Source organism: Rattus norvegicus, chromosome 1, assembly GCF_036323735.1.
Source record: "Rattus norvegicus strain BN/NHsdMcwi chromosome 1, GRCr8, whole genome shotgun sequence".
In the NCBI taxonomy this organism is placed as follows: Eukaryota; Metazoa; Chordata; class Mammalia; order Rodentia; family Muridae; genus Rattus; species Rattus norvegicus.
In genome coordinates this window covers 255,761,853-255,783,570 of record NC_086019.1, presented here as the reverse complement: position 1 = coordinate 255,783,570, position 21,718 = coordinate 255,761,853, and the positions used below count along the sequence as shown (strand labels likewise).

Here is a 21,718-nt window from a genome sequence, read left to right as displayed (position 1 = left end):
AAAGATTAAGTTGATTTGGAGACTACTGGACTGTTTATTCCACTATTTGTGTGTCTGTTGGCTGGGAACCATTAGGGATGCCAAGTGAAAGAGCCGTGTGACTGGGTCTCCTTGGAAAATCTGGCACCTGAAACTTAATAGTGTTTTTAAAAAGTGAGACCAGCCAGGGTGGAAGCAGGAAGGTCAGGGGCTTAAGGTTGCTGGTTACAAATGGAATTCAAGGCCGGCCTGAGACTCATGACGCCAGTCTCAAAACACACAGACATTTCTAAATGTTAGTATGCTTTCATTTCAAATGGCCAGTGAAATAGTGAAATGTACTTCTTAAAAAAGTGTAACTTACGTAATCTGTTTTTTGTTGTTGTTGTTGAGAATTTCATATTTGTATAACCTTCCTCTTCCTTTCCCCCTACTCCTTCCATGCACACACCTCATTCTCGAATACAGTCTCTTATTACTGTCACATTACATGTACATACACATGTATAAATATAACCTGGTGAGTTACTTTACGGTTGCTCATATCTGTATGTGTTTAGAGCACATGGCCATACTTGGAATTGAGCAACCTTACAGGGGGCTCATCTCCAGAGAAGACTGATTCTGACTTTCTTACCACCTTTAATTTCCTGTAGCACTTCATATAGCTGGGGCCTTGGGACATCTCCCCAGCTGATGTTGGCATGTCAGATGGTAGTGATATTTTCAGGTCTCGTTTAGGCAGCCCTTGTTGAGTGTTCATGGTGCAGCTTTCCTGTCACATAAAGGTCACTGTCTCACAGTAGACTCATGGTCCTTTGGCTTATGGAATTCTATCCTTTTCCAAAATGTTCTTGATCTGTCTGTGGAGATTGTGTTGTAGACCTATCAGGTGGGTCTGGGCACCCACAGTCTGTTGTTCTCTGCATTTTGAGCAGTCTCTGGCTTTCTGCAGTGGTGTCTGTTTTCTGGGGGAAACAAGTGAGAGCTGCACTTACCTGTGAGAATAAGGACAAGTGTTGAGAGTGTAGTTAGAACTTAGACCATTTAGGGAGGTGGCAGTAGTGGTAAGTTCTCGAGGTTCCATGGCTTCACCAGCCCATAGCTAGTTAGCTAGGATTATGGTGCTAAGCCTGGATTCTCCTGTCGAGCGGGCTGCAGTCCAATTAGACAGCTGTTGGTTACCGAGGTGAGTGTCACTACTGTATCTTTAGTGATAGCTTGACGTTTGGTGGTGCTTATGCTCCACAGGCATACGTTACGGTGATTGCTCTTCTCTCTCTTGACAGCTTGCATTACCGGATCCTTGGGGAGGAGACTTCCCGGTCATTTCCATCCCAATCCCTCCAAGTCCTCTGTGTGCAGTATATGCTGTCTTCAGCAGTAGGGTCTTACCTTTGATTTTTGGGAGGCTATCAAGGGCAGTGGCAATACCTTCATTATTTTTGGGGTCTCCTGGACTTGTGACCAACAACTTAAAAGGAAGTTGCTTATATCTGGTACTAGGGTTTTTGATAGTTGGCTTTTAGGGGTAAGTAAATGTTTTTTAAAGTTCCTTATTTTAGTTTTCTTGAACATCTTGTATATAATGTTGTTTTGTGGTACTAGGGCCTTGTACATGCTAGGCAAGTGCTCTGTGATATGTCCCCAGCCTTTTTTCCTACTTCTAAATTTTTTATTTTGATAAGGGTTTTTATAAGTTATCTAGCCTAACCTAGACATTGCCATGTAGCCCAGGCCAACCCTGAACCTGGACTACCTACGTTCAGTCTCCAGAATAGCTTGGGTTACAGACTTTTGCCACCAGACCCAATTTAAAGTTTATCTGAGAGATGGCTCAGGTAAAGGCAGTAAGTATCTTTATAAGCCTGACAACCTGAGTTTGTTCCCTATGCCCCATGTGTGGAAGGAGAGCATTAACTTCCACAGGTTGTCCTCTGATGTCCATATGCATCCTGTGGCACAAGGGTGTCCCAACCCAAGATAGATAAATGTAATAAACATCTTTTTTCTTTGATCCCTTCCTTACCTTGTTCTGTTTTTCTTCAGACACTCAGGACCTCTGGAAGAGCAGTGCTTTTAATCGCTGAACCATCTTTCCAGTCCCTGTTTTGCTTCTTTAAAGTACATTTTATTTACTGTGTGTAAACACACCAAAGTGCGTGCCCACACAGGAACATTTCTTTACGTACACACAGGACAGAGGACAACTCGTGGGTATTGGTCCTCCCCTTCACCATGTGGACCTGGAAGTGGAAGTCGGTCAGAAGAAGGTGGTGGGCATCTTTTTCTGCCAAGTAGTCTGGATGGTTTGGGTTTGTTTGTTTGTTTGTTTGTTTGTTTTGACACAGGGTTTTCGATGGTAGCCCTGGCTAGCCTGGAATTTACCATGTAATGTAACTTACCTCACATTCGAGGTGATCCTCTTGGCTGCTTGGAATTAGCTAACTAGGCTGGCCTCCAATTCCAGATGACCTTCTGTCTCTAACTTCCATGTTCTGGGGTTCCAGGAAGAGCCTTTATGCCGCTCTCCCTTCTTTAAACGGTTCACCTCTTGATCCTCTACCTGGCAACTTAATTTTCTGTTACTGATTTTTGTTTTGTTTTATATTTGAGACAGGGTCTTACAGAACCCAGGTTAGCCCAGACAGTCCTGAACTCCTGTCCTCCTTCCTCTGTCTCCCAAACACAGGGATTCACACCCAGCTGTGTGACTGGTTTCTAAGGCCTCTTTAGGTTATGGTATTGTGAATAACTTGTTTCCAGTTGTCTTTCTTTTTTTTTCTTTTTTCTTTTTTTTCCGGAGCTGGGGACCGAACCCAGGGCCTTGTGCTCGCTAGGCAAGCGCTCTACCGCTGAGCTAAATCCCCAACTCCTCCAGTTGTTTTTCTTATGTATCAATTTTACATGTTTATTCCAACTTTTCATTTAAACATTTTAATTCTGTAGAAATTACTGCATGGTGTTGTAATGAGCTTTTTTATATTTTTCACCTGGATTTACCAGTAAACAGCATTGGCCATTTTACTTTATATTATGTTTTTTAAAATTTATTTATCTTGTGTGTATATGTGGGGGTGCATGTGTGCTACTGGGTGTGTGTGGCTATCTCTCCTTCCAACATGGAGGTTCTGGGGATAAATTCAGGTTGTCATGCTTGGCAGCAGATCCCTTGCCTTTACTGCCAAGCCATCTGCTTGGCTCTACATACATTGTTTTAAATTTAGAACCACTTAAAAATAAGATATAAAGGCATTTCTTACTCTTGAATATTTTGGTTTGACTATCACAAGGAGACTACCCTACACAACTACAATACTACTATGACTTTAAAAACTAGTGTGTCATTGAACTGCAGTGATGCTTCAGTAGTTAGTTGTACTAGTGGTTCTTCCAGAGGACCCAGGCACAGTTCCCAGCACCTCTGTGGTAGCATACAACTATCCTTAACTGTAGTTGGAATGGATCTGATGCCCTCTTCTCATCTCTTCAGGTACTAGTTATGCCGATGGAACAGAACATCCACACACATAAAGATGTTAGAGAGGAGTGTAACATTATTACCTAATTTTCAGCTAATGCTAAAAGTGTCTTGGTGCTGGATGTATATGCAGCGCAGTAGTGGAGTGCTTGCCTGGAATGCATAAGATCCTGGATGTATATACAGCCCAGTGGTGGAGTGCTTGCGTGGAATGCATAAGATCCTGGCTTTGAGCCTCAGCAGAGAAAACTAAATAAACAACTCTCACAACTCACTTGTCCTAGTCATGGCCTTGATGGTTAATTCTCATTTCTAGTACTGGTTTGGAACTTTTTGGCGTGGGGATGGGGGTGGTCTGCTTTTCGTTTTCTGATTTGAATCAAGGCCCCACTGTATTATTTCCCAGGCTGACAGCTGTGTTCTGTCTTTGCTTCTTCAGGTTGCTTAGGACTGTGGGTGATGTCACTGTTATGGCTACCAGTCCAGGACTTAGTCGACTATTAGTTGCTCTTAGTACACTTTGGGTTTGTGTGTGTGCGTGTGCATGAACGTATGCTGGGATCGAACCTAGGGCTTTAGACTCTACTGAGGGCCCCTCCCACCCCCATATTTCCTTTTTTTTTTAAACTTTTTTTTTTAAAGATTTATTTATTTATTATATATAAGTACACTGTAGCTGTCTTCAGACACAGCAGAAGAGGGCATCAGACCTCATCATAGATGGTTGTGAGCCACCATGTGGTTGCCGGGAATTGAACTCAGGACCTCTGGAAGAGCAGTCAGTGCTCTTAGCCGCTGAGCCATCTCTCCGGCCCTCCTTTTTTTTTTTAAACTTTTTTTTTTATTTATTCATTTATTATATATAAGTACACTGTAGCTGTCTTCAGATACACCAGAAGAGGGCATTGGATCTCTTTACAGATGGTTGTGAGCCACCATGTGGTTGCTGGGAATTGAACTCAGGACCTCTGGAAGAGTAGTCGGGTGCTCTTAGCCGCTGAGCCATCTCTCCAGCCCCCCATGTTTACTTTTTTCTTCTTCTTTTTTTTTTTCCTTTTTTTTTCTTTTTTTCAGAGCTGGGGACCAAACCCAGGGCCTTTCGCTTGCTAGGCAAGCGCTCTACCACTGAGCTAAATCCCCAACCCCTACTTTTAAGATATAACTCTGTAAACTTTTTGCTTGTTTTCTTGAAGTTGATATATTTTGAGTATAGCTTCATTTTATTTAATTTTCAGTTTGGACTTGTTCAATAATTTCCTTATTTTAGATTAAATGTATGTATTTGGAATAAATGAAATGTTAATATAGTTATGGACTGTGGTTTTTTTTGTTTTTTTTTTTTTTTTAAATTTTGGTTTGCTTTGTTTTTTTTTCTGAGCTAAGGTTTCTCTGTGTAGCCCTGGCTGTCCTAGAACTTGCACTTGTAGACCATACTGACCTCGAACTCACAGAGATCTGACTGCTGGGGTTAAAGGTGTGCACTACCACCACCCAGCTATGGACTGTGTTTTCTCTACTTTTGTATTTTTGGAAAAGTTTTATAAATTATGCTTTCTGATTTGAATTTATAGGCAATGCTCTCTTCTACTTTGTCTGTTTTAACATGATGCTCAAGAAGCATTTGTCTCATGTTCTCTTCCCACCATTGCATCTGATGGAAAACAGACTGTAAGCTAACGATGAGACAGGCAGGATGTGCAGTGTGGAATGGGAAAGTTTTGTTTTATTTTTTACTTAGCTTATTATATCAAGACAAGCTAAGCTATTCTCAGACTTTGTACATAGCTGAGGATGACCTGAAATTCTATGACAGAGTGGTGACATCACAGGCTCTACCAGCACACCTGGCATGGTGGACTGAACATGGGGTTTTTATGCATGCTAGGCAAGCACTCCATTATCTTTACACTCTCAGTCCCAGATTTACTATTATTAGTTTTATAGTGTTAGAGACTGAACTTCACATTTGTGTGGGAGGCCAGTGTGTGTTTTACCATTGAGTTGTGCACAACTTACTTGTTATGAAAAAGTTTCATGCAACCCAGCCTGGAACTCCATTTGAAGATGACTTTGAATTACTAAACCTGTTCCCACCCTGAGTGTTGGGATTATGGTTGTGTATCACCACAGCCAGTTTATGTGGTGCTGGATTTGAGCCTAGGCCTATACTTGTTAGACAGGCACTCTAACTGACGTGTACCCCCCCCCCCCAGTCTTATTTTTGTTTTGTGTTTGTTAATTTATAATTATTTTTGTGCATTATGAGCTTGTGGAGGTCAGAAGAGAGCTTGGGGTGTCATTTCAGAAATGCTTTCCACATCCTTTGAAACAGGTCCTTTCGTTGGCCTCTGGCCATTGGGCTCTAGGATTTAACCTCAGGGCTCATGCTCTGCTACAGAGGTACTCATGGTTTGGAGACAAGCACTGTACCGACTGAGCCTTCTTATCGTACTGCCTCTGGTTTACTTTTCAAGTAGATTTTATGAATGAATTCTTGAAATAGTTCTGTCTATGGGTAGAAGAGTAAATTTGATAAAATTTAATATACTTAAATTGACATGGAAAACTTTATGATATGATGAGAACCTTTGTCACGTGATGGGGATTGTAAAGTTTTGGCATGAAAGTAGAAATTGGCTATACATTTTTCTAAGCATAAAGTGCTTTGTGAAGAGGCTGTAAGTATTAAAACATTGTAGGTTCGAGCATTATAAACCAAGCACTTGCATGCCAGCCATTGGCTTTAGCACCTTCTACTTCTCCTTGTTCGAAGATGAAGTCTCATGTATTGTAGGCTGGCCTCAAACTTGTTATGAAGCTACTGTTGGCCTTGACTTCCCTACCTCCATACCTTTACCTCTAACGTGCTGGATTACAGGCCAATAGGCCCTGCTGAGTTTGTATTTCTAGTTAGAATTTCAGAGTAGAGACAGGACAAGGCTGTTGCTTCAAACAGAAAAACAGGTTGTCAAGGCAACAGGAACTGCATCTCTAACTTGACAGAATCTTCTCAGCTTTGTCATCTTCCACCAGAGAACAAGGGACTTTGTTCTAAAGCCTGATGTTGAGAGGTTAGCAAAATATTACGACATTTATCAAGCCAGGATTTGAACACATTTGTAAACCAACCAAGGGTTAGATTTTTACAGATTCACTTAAAGCATTAAAAGGAATTTGGGCAGTATTTTTGGGTCTTTAGGCTTATATAAAAAGCTTGAAATATGTAGGGTTAGCACTTTTTTCACATATTTACATGTGCGGGTGTGTGTGTGTGTGTGTGTGTGTGTGTGTGTGTGTGTTGATGGATCTGTTAGAAACAGGGTCTTCCACATTAGCTTGGGGTATTCTAATTCACTGTGTAGACTAACATTAGCTTAGGGTATTCTAACTCACTATGTAGACTAAGGCTGGTCTTGAACTTTGACAGTCTTCCTGCCTCAGCCTCCCAAGTGCTGATATTACAGGTATAAACTACCATGCCTGTACATGGGAGGAGTAGTACATGTATTTCTGTCTGTGTACTAAGTTTGTTGTGCATGATGACTGGAATAGGGCTGAAATTTGAATTTCATGAGGCCGATAGTTGAGAGAAAGAGAGACAGACACTGAGATACTGATCAAAGGCATTCTTGGCATTTAGAAATGTGATATGCAAAAATATGTGTACTGTTCCCAGCCTTACCCTTTTTGAAATTTGTTGGCCATTTCTTTGGTATGTAGATTCTTAAAACATTGTGTGTGTGTGTGTGTGTGTGTGTGTGTGTGTGTGTTGTATGTGCAGGTCAAGACAGCATCACATCCTCTAAAGTGGATGCAGGTGGTAGTGAGCTGCCTGGTGTGGGCGCTGGGACTGTAGTCAGTTACTCTCCACCACTGAGCCCTCTCACCAGCCTCTGTGATAACAAATATTTTGAGTGTTGGTTTTGACAATTTATTGTATATGCTGAGGCAAATGCTATAAACATCTGTGGATAAAGCAATGAGACAAATGGAAGGAAGTCATAGGAGAGGGCTTCATATGGCATAGCAAGGTTCAATCTGGCACCAAAAAGAAAAGGGGTGGGGCAAAAAGCTGGTGCTCATGACTTAACTACAATGAAAAAATTGATTTTTCATGATGTTGGGATTGAACCCAGGTCCATAAATGTTCCCAGCAGTTGCTTTTCTATGGAGCTGCCTCTGGTCCCACCCTGTGAATTGTGCCGGATGAAGATTGTTAAGAGATGCACTTGGGGGTTGGGGATTTAGCTCAGTGTTAGAGCGCTTGCCTAGGAAGCGCAAGGCCCTGGGTTCGGTCCCCAGCTCCGGAAAAAAAAAAAGAGATGCACTAATCTGAATATAAGTCATCAGGAGTTGGCTTGGTGTGTCCATTTAGCAGAAATAATAGTATGTCGGTCCTACGCTAGGGCCTGTGACCTCTCTGGTCTCATGAGGGGCTTTCAGGCAGCCATACCATTGTAAAGTTTTATGTACAGTGGGAACTACTCAACAAAACATCTGTGCCACTGAGGAATCTCAACCCTTTACATAATCTCGTATATGATCTTGAGGAATGGTGGATTTTGTGCAGCCCCCAAGTCTTCCCTCCGTGAAGGAGTGTCAGTAGGCCTGATCCCTTGATAGTCTTCAGTGGGAGAGACACTGAATCTTCAGTGATTCATGAAGGCAGTTTGTTACATCCAACCTGGAGGACACAGCTACAACTTTGCTTTCTTATGTGAATATTGCCATATTTTTAACAACTACACATTTGTTTTATTTAGAATTGGCTTACCGTCATGATATTAGCATGCTCAGAATAATAAAAGTGTAGCTCAGTTGTAGAATGCTTGCTTGGTTATGTGAGGCTCTGCTTTTGATCTCTAACAGTAGTTAAAAGCAAAACAGAACAAAATAATACAAGTGAAAACTTCAAGGAAAGTGAGATCTAAGAATAGCCTAGGAATCAAAGTACTTATGCACAGATACTTAGCTGTCCCCTCTGTCCCTGATGTTGTTCCTAATGCGGTGAGGGACACACATCTTAACAGCAGCAGTTTAAAAAAGATTTTTTAAATGGTGTATCAGTATATGGGTGCCAAAATCAAACCACTAAATTGTTGGTTTTCTTCTCTAGAATTCATCCTACAAATAAAATGATGACTTCCTGGAGTGACCGCTTACAGAACGCAGCAGATGTGCCTGCTAACATGGATAAGCATGCCCTGAAAAAGTACCGTCGAGAAGCCTATCACCGGTAAGATGAGTTCTCCTTAGAACACCTCTAGGGAGTGTACACTTCTACTCTTATTCTGAAGCTGATGGAATTAATATATAAAGGCGTTAAGTAATTTATCACAGAGCATATAGCTAGCTTCTAATTCAAATCAAATGACATTAAGGCTTCTAACTGTAGCACACCGGTACACATCCTATAGCTTCTAGTAAAAGTCCTGAAGAAAGTCTGAATTTGCTAGAAAATTGCACCTAGTTAATTGGATTAAAATGTGTTTTTACCTTTCTTCTTGCTAGTTTCATGTAGACCTTGCTGGTATTGAACTCCTGAGGGTCCTTCTGCGTCAGTTTTTCAAGTGCTATGATTATAGATGTGCACCATTACATCTAGGTTTCTTTCTTTTAAAATGAGGTCTGCTGTTCACTTAGGCTGGCCTTGAATGCACAGGCTTAGTGTTCCTTCAGTTCCTTCCAGGTAGCCAGGACAACAGGTACTACCATGGCTAGCTGACACTGAGATTATTTTTTAAACCTTATTTATGATGATGATGTATTTGCATGTGTGTGCATGCATGCTTGTGGCCATGCCAGTGTTCGTGTAGAAGTTAGAGGACAACTGCGTGACTTCCGTTCTCCCCGTCCATCTTTATGTGGGTTCTGCGATTCTGCGATTTAACTCAGGTTACCAAACATATGAGGATGAAGTACTTACCTGCTGCTTGCTATAAACTGATTAAGAACTTTTAGATAGAATTTAAAACTCTGTTTACTCAACCCAGGTGTACATACTTGCAATGTCAGCACATGGGGAGTAGAGGCAGGAGGGTATTGAGTTCAGGGCCAGCTTGACCTATATAAGTCATTGTCTCAAAGAGATAAAAACGCAAAATACAGAATAACAGTTTGTTCACAGTGTTAGTATTTATTAGAGAAGTGTTACATATTTCTGACCTTGGCAGTCTACACAGAAAAGAGTGGACGTGTAGCCTGGTTAGTAGTTGGTTTATTCTTTTTTTTTTTTTTTTTGGTTCTTTTTTTCAGAGCTGGGGACCAAACCCAGGGCCTTGCACTTCCTAGGCAAGCGCTCTACCACTGAGCTAAATCCCCAACCCCAGTTGGTTTATTCTTTGCTGATGATCCTTCACTAGTGGCAGGTCACTATGTAGCATTCTGGGTGTTACGCTATTTATTGTTCCTTAAGCCCTGCAAAAGCGGAACATTTTTGGTTCCTGTCAAATCTCCAAATTATAGAATGGGAATTGATGACTCCTTCCTTGTGGTGTGTTGATATAGAAGAAGTATAGAACAGAATTTTAAAACTTTTAAATGTTTATTGTATTATTTTGAGTGTATGTAATATGTGTGTTAAGTGGGTCACAAAACAGTGTTGAGGAGTTGATCTCCTACTGTGGTTTCCAGAGAGTGGACTCAGGCCGCTAAGTGTTTTACCTAGTCAGCCATCTCTTGGGCTTTAAAAGGGCATGCTTATCTGTATAAAGAAAACAAAGCTGAGGATAGGGCTCAGTTGGCAGAGTGCTTGCCTCGCCACACAAAGTCCTGGGTTTGATCCCTAGCATAATACAAATGAGCATAGTGGCACATGCTTGTAACATCATTACCCTGAAGGCAAAGACGGAGGAATAAAAAGTTCAAGATCTTCCTGAACTACACCACAAGTTTAAGGTCATCTTATGCTACATGAGATCCCATCTTGAGTGAAAAAATATATAGCACAAATATTCTGTTGAATGAAGGTGTTCTGTATATTTATATCTTACTATTTGGTTAGTCTTTAGGCTCTAGAGCAATGATTTTCAACCTTTCTAATGCTGCAACCCTTTAATATAGTGACCCTCGACCATAAAATCATTCTAAAATGACTGCTGTGTAGTCAGTGTAACTGTTACGGAACTGAAATGTAAATACCGGATGGGCAGGGGATCTGATGTGCAGCCTGCAGCTCCAGAGGATGGATAGATTTGGATGCAGCACTTTTTGGGAGGTGAAACGGTGCTTAGGTTACACAGTGAAGAGAGAGAAACACTAACATTTCTAGCAGGCAGCATCTGCTGAGCATCCTAATTGCATGCCATAACTGAAACACATTTCTGACTCATTTAGGATGGTATTTCTTGTAATAATTTAGATGGGTTCCACACCCTACATTTTTCATAAGGTAGGAGTAACATGAAACAATGGAGGTAATAACAAAAACATCTCTCAAGGTTTACAGTTTTTTACAGTTAAGACTCAGTATGTGCATCACATTTGGTTATGCTTATAACCTTCCTACCTGAGACTTCTGATGGCTGGTATTGTAGGTGTGTCCAGAAGTCCTTGTTTAAGCCATTTTCACATTTCGTTTGTTGGGTTGTTGGTTTTTGTGTGATGCAGGAGTAGTGTGATGTGATCCTACATGCTAGGTAAATGCTCTGCTGGGACTTGGGCCCAGGACTCTCAATACTGAGCTTTTTCACTCCGTCTTAATAAAACACTTTTTAATTTAAAAAATGGTTTCTTGTACTCTTGCCAAGTATTTGCTTTTTAAAAAGTATGTATCTATTTCCAAAATCGACAAAAATGATGCATATGATTTCAAACATTTTAAATAGGTATAGTGTGGAGGGCTAAATAAGCCAGTTAGTATGCACTGAGTCTGGGGAGGCAGCCCCGTGGGTGAGGTGAAAGTCGAGCCTGGTGACACACATCTGTAACCCCAGCACTGGGCAGGTGAGTGAATACAGGAGTCTTAGATCTCTCTGGCTGGCTAATCTGTGAGAAATCCTGTCTCAAAAACTGTTGTGACACCTGAGGAATACTATCTGAGGCTGATTCCCAGCCAGTCTATCCATGTGCACATGCCTGGGCTTGTATGTTTGTGCAGAGGAACATAGAGTTTTATGGATGTGCATGTGTGTGTGTTAACTGTTTTGTGGTGAGAATACTTAAACTCTCTCATTAAGCTAGCAGAGGCTAAAGAACAGAGCATCAGGAGTTGAGGATCAGTCTTGGCTAGGTAGTGAATTCAAGGCTAGCCTAGGCTGCATGAGACCCTGTCTGAAGTAACATCCCCCACTCTAAAAGAAAAAAAAGAGGAACAAAGATTTCTTAACCATTTTTAAGTATACAGTATTTTATCATTAACTGTTGTTACATTATAAAATACACATCTTGAGCTAATTTTCCAAACAATATTTTCTTAGTTGATGAAAAATTTGAGACATGAGACCTTGCTTCAAATATTCTCTCTTCCTTCTACTCCCAAAATTTAATTGGCCCAGCATGGTGGCACACACCTGTAATCAGGGCACTTATGGGGAAAGATTAGGAGTTCAAGGTAAGTTTTACCAAGGTCAGCCAGTATAGGCTACATGAGACCTTCTCAAATATACAAAAATTTGAAAAACAAAAATGTATTTAAGTGACGATGTGTGACACTATTCCTGGGGAGATACCAACAAGTATCTACTGAGCCCACATAGGAAACTGACAACAGACCAAAGGAAGGCTACCACCAGAGTCCAACATAGTGAACCAGTGGGCTTTATTGGGGTTACTTACAGGAGCAGAAACGAGTCAAAGGCAGTTCTCTCCAAAAGTCCACCCAGCATGGGTGACAGGTTTTGAAAGCTGGGAATCTTGAGCTCATTGTACAGTGTATCGGCTGCTGCAGAGGTTGGAAAAGATCTGCTCAGCCTGTCTGTGGTCTAAGCCTCCCCTTGGCAGCTGGGCTGCTTTGAGAGTGTTCTTGGCAGCTGAGGTTGTCTGCTGCTTTCAGCTGTTCAGCCTGTCTGAATCTGTTTTTAAGCAGCTTTGCCGTTTGAGTGTGCTCTCTTGGTGGTCTGTAGTATAGGCGATTTAAGTTTATTTCCAATTAGCTTACAAATAAATGAGACTTAGACTATGGTTATTTTATTTGGCTTTGGCATTTTAATTGTCAAACCCCTAGTCTACTCTTCTAACTGCTGGACTGGCTAGCTCCCCAGAGGTGTACCCCAGATACTTGCTGTTTCTCCTGGCCATGTGTTCACATGGTCCATCTCCCCTCATTGCGGCTTCCTTTTCTCTCTTGTTCTTCCTCTTTCTACCCTGGTCTCTTCTCTCTCTCCAGGTCACTCCAAACCCGTCTCTCCAGTTATTGTTTGTGGCCAATTTTATTTTTCTTTTTTCTTTTTTTCAGAGCTGGGGACCGAACCCAGGGCCTTGCGCTTGCCAGGCAAGCGCTCTACCACTGAGCTAAATCCCCAACCCCTGGCCAATTTTATTTAACGAATAGTTTTAAGTCAAGGAACAAGGTTTACACAACAAAAGCTTATAAACGTAAAAAGTCACTCATATGCCTTTAAGTATAAAATTTAACATTACGATACATAGCAATAGACCAAATCTAAACAGTGGTCCTTACTGCTTATTTATTTATGTTTAGGAAAGGAAGGCCTTAGTGAGCTTGGTAAGTTTCAGGGACTTCCTGAAGTGTTGGAGTTATTTTCTCTCTGAGCCTAATTAAGCTTCCCTGCAGGATTGAATAGTTCATTTATCTTTAGAACACCCTGCACACTATCAAGCTTTCTTCCAAGATAGAAGATTGGAGGACATTTCCACAGAACAAATAAAAACCATTTAGTTTTTACTATTTTCCTTCCTTCTTTTCTTCCTTTGTATGTTTGTTTATTTTGTTTTTTGAGACAGGTTTTCTCGTGTTAACAGCCCTGGCTGTCCTAAAACTCACTGTGTAGACCAGGCTGGCCTCGAACTCACAGAGATCTGCCTGCCTCTGTCTCCTAAGTGCAGGGACTAATGTTGCTCAAACCATCGCCCAGCTTGTGTTTATTTTTGAGCAGTGTCGTATGTATTCCAAGCTGGCTTCAAACATGGTATATAGCTGAAATAACAGCCAACTTCCTGACCCTCCTGCCTCTATCTTGAGCACTGAAATTGCAGGTCTCTGTCTTCATGCTCAGTTTTATGCAGTGCTGGGGCTCAAACTTAGGACTTTGCCTGCTCAAAGAGTGAAACAGAATGATGGAGCAAGACACCCACCATCATCCTTTTTGAGTCTGGCCCTCTCATTGAAGCAAGCCCCAGTGATCCCTCCTGTCTCCGCCTCCCTCAGTGTGGAGGTTACAGGTGCACATTGCCATGTTTGGCCTTTTATGTGGGTGCTAGGGATGTGAACTTAGGTCATGATGTTTGCTCAGTAAGTGTCCGTATCCAGTGAGCATGTAACCATCCCCAGGAAGTAAGTGCTTTGATTAGTTCATTAGCTCCTTCCTTGTCTCATCACCAAGGTTATCATTTGCTTCCTGCTGGTGTTCTGCATTTTAGCATAGAAATGAGGGTGATGCATTATTAGGAAACTGACCCGCAGGATGTGTAACTGTTGTTCTGCCTTCATTTCCTTGTTATGATTGCGAAGTTTTTGACGTGAGGATAATTGTCTGGCCAAACCCTTCATTGGAATGTTATGCTGTAATCAGAAGGTAGTCAGTACGTTTAGATGTCACAGTACCTGAAAGAAGCACATTAGACGATCATCTCTGTGTACACCTGGGAATTAGTAGTGTTCAGCTCTGATCAGAATTTATAGTCATCAGACCCACAATGGAACCGTCTGATTTTTCATCAGTTCTTCACGCTGACGGTACCTGTGATGCTGGAATCAGGTATTTGGCTTTATCATTTTGAAGCACTGATCATTAACTTTCTTTAATATAGGGAATTGGCTTTTTCTTTGTGGACATAGATAATGAATTTAGTAGGTTTTATTGTATTGAAATTTGATAATTGAGCTTCTGAATTTGTAGTTAAGCAGTCCTTTGCATTACTTTTAAAAACATGGCGGCGCAGTATAATGGCTTGCACCTATAGTCTGAGCATTCAGGAGTCTGAGGCAGAAATAACTGCCAGTAGTTTGAGACTAGTCTTTGCTACATTGTGAATTCTAGGCCAGCATAGCTTCCAGAAATGAGAGTTTATCTCAAAAGAAAAATGTGCAATTTCTTTGTCTTTAAAATATATAGAAACATTTACATATTTATCTGAAATTATAATAATTAATATTATTTTGGAGATAAGATCTCACTCTATAACTCTGGCTGTCCTAGAGATTGCTGTGTACACCTGGCCTCAAACTCAATGAGATTCACCTGCTCTGCTTCCCAGGTGCTGGGATTAAAGGCTGCACCATGTCTGGCCTTGAAATTTCCTTCCCTCTCTCCCTCCCTTTTTCCCTTCCTCTCTGCCTGCCTGCTTGATCTCTCTCTCTCTCTCTCTCTCTCTCTCTCTCTCTCTCTCTCTTTCCTAAACCCACCCTCTCTTTTGGAGTTTTGAGACAGGTTTTCTCTGTGTGGCCCTGGCTGTCCTAGAACTCAATCTATAGACCAGGTTGGCCTCAAACTCACAGAGATCCACCTGCTTCTGCCTCCTCAGTGTTAGGACTAAAGAAGTGAACTACAACTGCCCAGCTGAAGTTTTCGTTTAAGATTTATTTTATCCCCCACCCTGATTTGTGTGTGAGTGAGTGTGAGAGTGTGTGTGTGTGTGTGTGTGTGTGTGTGTGTGTGTGTGTGTGTGTGAGAGAGAGAGAGAGAGAGAGAGAGAGTGTGTGTGTGTGTGTGTGTGTGTGTGTGTGTGTGACCTCAGAGGTCAGAGATATCAGATCCTCTTGGAGCCAGAAATACAGGTGTTTGTGAACTGCTTATCTACACAGGTTTTGGGAATCAAAACTTGGGTCTGCTGCAAGAGAGATTTGTACTCTTAACCACTGAGCTCATTTTCCCATGCCCTGAAATTATCACTTAAATTGAATTTAAATCTTCAAAATCTTGACAGTATTTAAACCCATTGAATAATGATTTCTTCTTAAGTTAATTAAATGAAGTAAAATAAAAATGATTTTGTTGGCATTCATAAAATAATTCTTTAGTACCTGTATTAGCATGTTAGTACTAGTAGACTTAGAAATGTTCATAATTTCTTTTGAAATCACTTTGCATATCAGGTTTGCAAAGAGCAACTATCAGGGGAGACTGGTAAATTTTAATTTCTCTCAACCACTGAAAGATATCATTGAATGTTTTTGTTTTTTTCAAACAAATTGAGACACGTGGTTGATTGTATTTATTTGGTACTCTATGATAATTGGATACATGTATATATAAAGCATAATGACCAAATCTGAGTAATTAACATTTTATCTCTTTAAATATTTATCTTTGTGTTGGGGGGCATGGGACTGATTTCTACCATTCATTTATAATAAATACTAAATTATTTCAAATCATAGTCACCCTACAATGTTATGAAACACTAGATCTTAGTCCTAAGTAGATGTAGTTGGGTAACAGTTACCCAACCTCTCAATACCCTCTACCCACCGACCTCGAATGCTTCTGGCAGTCTGGATTTGTCTCTTCTGTGAAATCAACATCATAAATTTTGCATAGAAATGTAGAATGCAGAGTACTTGTTTGTTTTTTTCAGCTGTAATAGTAACTTTTATTTCCCTGATATAATTGTCATCCTTGAAGCTTACTGCCTTGTGTGCTAACCAGACCTAGTCTAGTCCTGGAAGCTTCTAGCCTCTGGACAATCTTTTTTTTTTCTTTTAGATTTATTTATTTATTTATTTATTTATTTTTTTTTTTGGTTCTTTTTTTTCGGAGCTGGGAACCGAACCCAGGGCCTTGCGCTTCCTAGGCAAGCGCTCTACCACTGAGCTAAATCCCCAGCCCTTATTTATTTATTATATATAAGTACACTGTTGCTGTCTTCAGACACACCAGAAGAGGGCATTGGATCTCTTTACAGATGGTTGTGAGCCACCACGTGGTTGCTGGGAATTGAACTCATGACCTTTGGAAGAGCAGTCGGTGCTCTTAGCCGCTGAGCCATCTCTCCAGCCCGCCTCTGGACAATCTTATTAGACCTAGAATGTTTTCAGCCTCAGAGACTGCTGAATAAGACTGCCCTTTCTTTTTCTTTCTAAGCCCTGACTGACTAGTTCAATACAGCTGTTCTGTCTCAAGCTCCTTTCCAAGCTGACACATTGACTTTGGCTTCTCTCTCTCCCTCTCTCTCCTCTCTTGAATTGCTCTGCTTGGCCTCACACTAACTCTGGCCATCTGTTCCAATCTAGCTCCTGCTCATTCTTTGGCCCATTCTGTCTTTACCTGAGTCTAGCTGCTTCTCTCTGCTACCTGCCTCTCTATAACTGTCTCTGTAAAACTGCCCCTTCCTTTTTTCTCTCTCCTTTCTTTCTATATTGTTCTCTCTCTCTCTCTCTCTCTCTCTCTTTTTTTTTTTTTTTTTTTTGGTTCTCTTTTTCGGAGCTGGGGACTGAACCCAGGGCCTTGAGCTTGATAGGCAAGCGCTCTACCACTGAGCTAAATCCCTAACCCCTATATTGTTCTCTTAAGTAGCTTCTTGTTCCTGTCTGTTCTCATGGGATTTGGGCATATCCCACTTCTGACTCATTCTGTCAAAACTTTCCCTGGTTTGTCACTTTGTCTGCCCCTCAGTTAGACATCATTTTCAAACGTGGATGCTTCCTTCTACAAACTAACTTTACCTTCATCTTTTGGGGTTAAAGGTGTGTACTAAGGGTGTGCTTGTATTCCAGCCAGAGGGATTAAAGGTGTGTGCTAAGGACTGAGCCTCACCACAAGTGGGAGTAGTTTTTTTCAGTAGTAACACAATCTTGGGTTCACAGTGAGATCAAATATCCTGCAACATTCAGCCTTCTTTTTTTAATAGATAGGGTCTTATAACCCAGACTACCCACACACTGCTTATGCAGCGAAGATGAACTTGAACTCTGATTCTCCTGGATCCATCTCCTGAGGGCTGGGATTACAGGTCTCCATCACCACTCCTAGATTATTGGTGCTGGGATTTAACACCAACTGAGCTGTATCTTTAGTCCCATTACCATTATTTTCACACACCTTCATTGAATGTGTGTGTTTTGAGAGATGGTTCTCATAGTCTGTGGTTGAGGCTCGCCTTGGACTTGTGGTGGTCTTCCTGCTTCTGCCTTATAAATATTGGGATTGTAGCCATGTAGCACTGTGCCCAGCAAAAAGAGTGTTTTTAAGGTTTATCCATGTCAGAACTTATTTTATTGGCCTAATAATATATTCCATTGTATAAATATTCTGTATCTGTCACTTCACACAATCTGTTGTCATCTGAGAAGAGGCAGCCTTAGTTGATTTCTGTGGAATGGCAGTTCATTCTAGGATGTAGGATAAACCAAACTGAGCAGGCCAGTAAGCAGCTGCTCTGTGGCCTCTGCTTCGTCAGTTCCGTCCTCCAGGTTCCTGCCCCTGCTTCCTTCAGTGATGAAACCAACTGGGACAAGTAGTAAACTTTTGCTTTTGGTGATGTTTTGTCACAGCAGTAAAAACCTAAAATTAAGATACGTTCTCAAGAACATTTGTGTAAAGTTGTATATGAACATTTGTTTTGGTCATGTATGTAGGAGTAGAATTTGCTTGGCTATATGATGACTGTGTTCACGTTACTGATAAGTCGTACATGCCAGTGTATCATTTTTCGTCAGTCCACCCTTTAGTATGTGAGCATTAGTTTCTCTGCTTCCTTACACAGTTGCTGTTGTCTGTTGACTAGAATAGCCATCTTAGTGACGTACCTACCTTTACCTTTTCTTTCTTTCTTTCTTTCTTTTTTTTTTTAAGAGTTCTCAGTTGATTTGAAGGGTCATTCTTGTAATCTTGGCACTTGGGAGTAGAGGCAGAGAGGATCAGGAGTTCAAGTCCATCCTCATCTACATAGTGAGTTCAAAGCCAACTGAAATTATATGAGACCTTGCTTGAAACAAGACCCAGACATGTTCTCACTTTGTAGCCCAGGTTGGCTTCAAACTAGCCTTAGCTTTCCAGGCGTTCTGATTACAGTTGTGAGCCACTACGCCTTACATTTTTATGTTTTTTTTTTTAAGATTTATTTTTTAAGTGTATGCATGTTTGTGTGTACGCCTGTGTACACTCATGTGCATGTGGGAATGCAGGTGCACTAGGAGCTAGGAGAGGGCGTTAGGTCTCATGGAGCTAGAATTACAGGCAGTTGTGAGCTGCCCAGCACAGATGCTGGGATCCAAATGCAGGTCCTCTGGAAGAGCAGACTTCACCTCTGAGCCACTCTACAACAGCTTCATATCCATGCTCTTAATGACCATATATATCCTTTTGAGAAGTGCCAGCCAGATCTTTTTAAAAGTAAGTTTGTGTGTGTGTGTGTACAAAATTGTGATGTGTCTATATAAGTGTGTGCTTGTCACACTCATGTGTGGGTGTACATATGGAGGTCAGAGGTCAACATCAAGTGCCTTTCTCAGTTGCTTCTTTTTCTACCTTAATTTTCGAGTCAGCACTTTGCATGGAACTTGGAGTTTACCAATTTGGCAAGACTAGCTGGCCAGAATGTGCCAGGAGTCGCCTGTCCCTGGATCCCCACGCTGGGACTCAGGCCTGTCCTTCCAGGTGTAGCTTTTGAGCCTTTTACTCTGATGCTGGGGAACCAGACTCGGCTCTTAAGCTTGCTTACAGGCCAGTCATTGTATGGACAGAGTAATTTCCCCAGGCCCTGAGTCTCACAGTTGTAGAGCTTACACTTAGATTTTAGGCACATTCTTTTGTTTATTATATAAGAAGGGAGGCAGAGTAATTCTTTTCATGGGACTATCTAGTTGTCCCATGACCACTGTTGGAAAGATTATTTTCATGCTGAACAGTTTTGACATCCTTAGGACTCATATATGCACTTTCAGTTATGTGTAGTTGATATTTGTCTCTCCTTGTGTCAATACTACAGAATCTTGATTATCATAGTTCTGTAGTAAGATTTGAAATTGCAATGTTTTTTTTTGTTTGTTTGTTTGTTTTTTTTCTTTTTTTCGGAGCTGGGGACCGAGCTCAGGGCCTTGCGCTTGCTAGGCAAGCGCTCTACCACTGAGCTAAATCCCCAACCCCAATTGCAATGTTTTTAAACTGTGTTCTCTTTCAAATTTGGTTGTGATAGTGCATATTTATATCTACATAGGATAAATGTGTCTATTCCTATAAAAGGGTTGGTATTTCATTGACTCTGTACTCATCATTTTGAGGAGTTGCTACTTTTTAACAACATTGAAGGGTTTTTTTTGTGATTAATCTCTCTCAGTGGTGTTTTATAGCATGGAATGTTTTGGTCTTATGTTTTGTTACATTTATTTGCAAATATTTTGTTATTTCTGGTGCTATAGTACATGAAAGTGCCTCTTTTTTCATTTTGTTTTTTAAAGATTTATTTATCTTATGTGTAGGAGTACACTGTGGCTGTCCTCAGACACACCAGAAGAGGGCATCAGATCTCAATACAGATGGTTGTGAGCCACCATGTGGTTGCTGGGGATTAAAGTCAGGACCTCTGGAAGAGCAGTCAGTGCTTCTCTGACTGAGCTGTCTCTCCAGCCAGAAAGTGCCCTTTTAAATTTTGTTTTTGGGTTTTTCATTAATGCTCTCTGGGAAAGAATTTTTTTAAAATAATTATCATCATTATTAAATTATCATCATCATCATCATTATTGTTATCTTAAATGTATACATGTTTTGTATTTGTGTCTGTATGCTGCTTGTGTGCCTGGTCCAAAAGGAGGCCAGAAGAGGGCTTCAAATTCCCTGGAACTGGAGTTACAGACCATTGTGAGCCACCATGTGCATGCTGGGATTGAGTCCTCTGAGAACAGCCAGTGGTTTAGTCTCTGATCCCTCTCTAACCCTAGAATTGGTTTGAGTTTGAAACATTGTTCAGTTCCTGAGCTTATTTGTTAGCTTTGATGATGTTGTGGTTAACCTTTTCCAGATATGAGGACCTGACATCCTCAGGAAGAGGTTGATTTCTTAGTGTTAAACTTTCTTTTCACCTGCTTTGACTAGAATGTATGGCATAGTCTGGAGTGAGGCGAGAATGGATAGCTTTAGTTAGCTCTTGAGTTTTTTATTTTTATTTTTATAAGATGTATTTTATATTTATGTGTTCTGCTTACAGTTATGCATCATATATGTGTCTGGTGTTCATGGAGGTAAAAGGAAGGTGTTGGACCCCCTGGAACTGGAATTATGGACAGTTGTGAACCATTATGTGGGCACTGAGAATTTAACCCAGGTCCTCTGGAGAACATCCAGTGCTGTAGCCACAGAGCCACCTCTGGCCTCAGCTCTTTTTTTTCATAGCTGCTCTTTATTTGTTTGAGGAAGCTGCCATCTATTTCTGTTGATGAGTTCTTTTTATCATGAAGGGCTATTGTGTGTGTGTACAAGTGTGCCACAGTATGCATGTGAAGGTCAGTTTGCTCCTTCCACATATATGTGCATCCAGAAATTGAACTCAGGTCACAGGCATACATGCAGGCATTTTTAGTCACTGAGCTCTCTCACTGGCTTTTGGCTTTTTTCAGACAGGGTCACACGTAGCCAGGGTTCATGAACTCTTATATCCTGTCTTCACTTCTTGGATGCCAGACTATAGTATACACCAACATGCCTGGTTATGTGGTGCCAGGGAGTGAGTGCAGGACTTTGTGCGCTAAGCAAGCATTTGTCTTCCCAGCCCAGAACACGTGTTATTTGTTTTTAAGTTAAAGAATTACTGTCCATCTCAGTATTCCTGTCTGTCTGTCCCCGTCCCCCGTCTCCCCCCCCCCCCCCCCCGTGGTAGCCCTTGCTGGCCTAGAACTCACAGAGATCTGCCTGCTTTTTTTCTCTTGAGCACTGGCACTAAAGGTGTCTGCCACCTAACTCCCCTGCCCTTTTTTATTTTCAGATGAGGTTTCACTAAGTTGCCCAGACTGACCTCAGTATGGACCAATCAGGCCTTGAGCTTAGGAACCTTCACCTTAGCTGTCCCACTAACTGACATGACAGTCCTGTGTCACTAGATCTAGCTCTGATCTACATATTTCGTCCCCTGTTGCAGAAACCCTGTGCATTATATTTGCCAGGAGGTGGGAATGTTCCAGATATTTTTCTTTCAAACTTTACCTTG

The 21,718-nt window shown here is 41.3% G+C and overlaps 1 protein-coding gene across 6 annotated transcripts in view; it reads left to right on the top strand.

The window, feature by feature from the left end:
* Nt5c2 (5'-nucleotidase, cytosolic II) overlaps positions 1 to 21,718 on the top strand; it is a 125,489-nt gene that overhangs the window by 54,715 nt on the left and 49,056 nt on the right. For 4 of the 6 annotated variants that reach the window (XM_002728891.7, XM_063282768.1, XM_039101430.2 and 1 more), the window contains exon 2: positions 8,577 to 8,696. In XM_002728891.7, coding sequence (XP_002728937.1) covers positions 8,577 to 8,696 — 120 coding nt within the window. Of the gene's footprint in view, positions 1 to 6,431; positions 6,532 to 8,576; positions 8,697 to 21,718 lie in introns of those variants that run through there. The other 2 variants (XM_039101429.2, XM_039101431.2) reach the window with 2 other exon arrangements.